Source organism: Saccostrea cucullata, unplaced genomic scaffold (assembly GCF_032062105.1).
Source record: "Saccostrea cucullata isolate Sc308-1 unplaced genomic scaffold, CSIRO_AGI_Scuc_v1 ctg15316, whole genome shotgun sequence".
NCBI classification, from domain to species: domain Eukaryota; kingdom Metazoa; phylum Mollusca; class Bivalvia; order Ostreida; family Ostreidae; genus Saccostrea; species Saccostrea cuccullata.
Genome location: NW_026934143.1, coordinates 8,964 through 11,441, shown reverse-complemented (window position 1 = coordinate 11,441; position 2,478 = coordinate 8,964). Strand labels below are relative to the sequence as shown.

General features: G+C 32.2%; 1 protein-coding gene across 1 annotated transcript; it reads left to right on the top strand.

The window, feature by feature from the left end:
- Positions 1-313: 313 nt before the first annotated feature.
- On the top strand, positions 314-2,113 carry LOC134240040 (tyrosine-protein kinase receptor Tie-1-like; the record flags this gene model as incomplete). Its single annotated transcript, XM_062722157.1, has 6 exons — positions 314-559; positions 896-1,006; positions 1,146-1,321; positions 1,500-1,613; positions 1,768-1,841; positions 2,006-2,113. Coding segments are annotated over exons 1-6 (779 nt in total), but the record flags the coding sequence as incomplete, so codon positions are not given.
- Positions 2,114-2,478: the final 365 nt, after the last annotated feature.

Here is a 2,478-nt window from a genome sequence, read left to right as displayed (position 1 = left end):
TTTTTTTTGATTTGGAATAAACAGTGCAATCCCCAAAAAAAATATTTACATAACCTACTAACAATCATATATCGTAAGCAAACAGAGGAGGAATTTTATTGTTTAATTATATACTCAGAATTACATTAGCTATTGTAAACAGTAGCTTTACATTAGTATCATGATTTATAGTCTGGAATAAATGTTAATGTTTATTTTTACCCCTCAAATGGAAGTTGTTTTTTTTTTTTGGGGGGGGGGGGGTATTTTGGAATCACCATGCCTGTCTAACTGTCTGTCCATCTGTTGAAGAGATTAAGCATTATGGGTTATCTACTGCATGATTATTTTTTTTTTGTTCTTTCACAGACTTATGGATTCCAAATGGAAAGCACAGGCACTGCCATAAGAAATGCAGACAGAGGATTTCCACAGGATGACGGTCGGAGAAGTTTTGTCCTGGACACTGAATCTTTACAGATTTACTCTGAAGCAACATTCCAACAAATGCCCTTAGATATTTCTCTGAATACAGGGAAATACAGGAGTCACAGTGTGCTGGTTAAATGTCTTCACAAAGGTAAGAAAACAAGGCAACTTACTGTGGAATCACAAATTTTCATGGGGGTTTAATGTCCTTTGTTGAGGCATGGAGAGATCCACAAATTTATGACCACCTAGAAAATTTTAAATTTCATATACATTACTTCAAAACATTCTCCAAGCACAAAATAAAGTCCTCTCAAACCAATATTTTGTCCTCAAACCTCGAAATTTTGACTCCATGAAAATATGTAATTTTACAGTAATACATGTATTTTAAAACATTTTATATAGTTCCATGTTCATAGTTTTATTATCTTACTTACTTCTCATCATTTGTCTGTTGTCTTTATTTTGTAATTTTTTTTTCCAGAGAGGAATAAAAACCAGATGAGAACATTTCATAATGAACTAGAAATCTTGACATCTTTATCAGATGAGCATCCCAACATTTTCACTTTATTTGGGCACTGTGAAGATGAAAGTAAGAAAATTAAATGAGTATATATATATGTACATATAACTTGCATGATAATGAAATTTTCCTTAAGTGTAAAACATCAACAGTGATGTCAAAATTGGACTTGCACTTTAAAAAATGTGAACCTTGTGGTTTGTTGCAGGGTGTGAATACAGTGTCTTTGAGAGCTGTGATCAAGGCGACCTGAAGCAGCATCTGAAACAACTCCGATACAGTAGTGACAATCCACCAGATGTTACCTTTAAACTCCAAGCCTCAGAACTCATGTCATATGCATCAGATGTTTTATCAGCAGTCATTTTCTTGAAAGAAAAAATGGTATGGAGTTTGAGGAATACATTATATCTCTGTTTAAAGTAACAGATGATAATTTTGGTTCATGTACCTGCAAATAAAAATCATTTTGATATAATGAGGACTTGTTAAAGATTTTCTCTTGATTGGATCCCATAATTCAATTTAATTTTGATTTGATGATTTAATTTGTTTTCTTCAGATAATCCACAGACTTGTAATTCCTATGAACATTTACCTTTTTTCCCATGGAAGGGCCAAGCTTGCCAACTTTAATTTTGCCATTAATTCTACCTTAGAATCTCAACCAGAACCCGTAAGAGATTTTTCCTTTTCAGTGGTCAAAGTTTGGGCATTTTCATTGTTTTGAATGTGTTTTATATTTTGTATGATTTTAAATTTCGGATGCATTGTGCAAATTGTTACATTTTACCGGTAATATGTTTTTTAAATTGTTTCTATTTCTACAGATTCCCAGGAAATACTACCCCTGGCTGGCAGTGGAATCTAAAAGAAGAAAAATTTATTCAAATGAGTCTGAAATGTGAGTCTGTCTAATTGCCTAAATAAATATAAGAGTGATTTCCAGTATAAGCATAATGTTATAATGCATTGAAGTAAATATATGTTTTGTACAGTAGCAAAACTGAGTAAAATACTATGAACTTCATAAAAACTTGTATACATGAATTTGCTGTCTTGTTTCAGATGGACATTTGGGGTGCTGCTTCTAGAAATTGCCAGCTTGGGATACAGTTTTCCTGAGGAAGAAAATGAGTTTTACCTCATGCCTCCTAAATCATGTATCAGAAAATTGTAAGTGACTAAAGGACTTAAACAAAGATTGTGATGTTTGAGTGATTTAATTTAGACATTAGGCATGTAAATATATTATACAGTCCAACCTTGTAATCATTAACTTGTTGAGACCAAGAAAAAACTGTGAGATATCCGAGGATTCAAGATATCCATGGTAAAATACCTAAAGAATAAGAGGTTTGGATTTCCAAATCACTTTGACATGTCTATGGTATTTGAGATATTAGTTATGAGATACCCATGTTTGACTGAACTTGTAATAGATACATGTATAAAATGGACACATCAAACATTAATAATTGATCAGTATGAAATTTTTTAAAAAAAAAAAAAAAGGGATTAGCTTTTGCCCCCCCCATAAT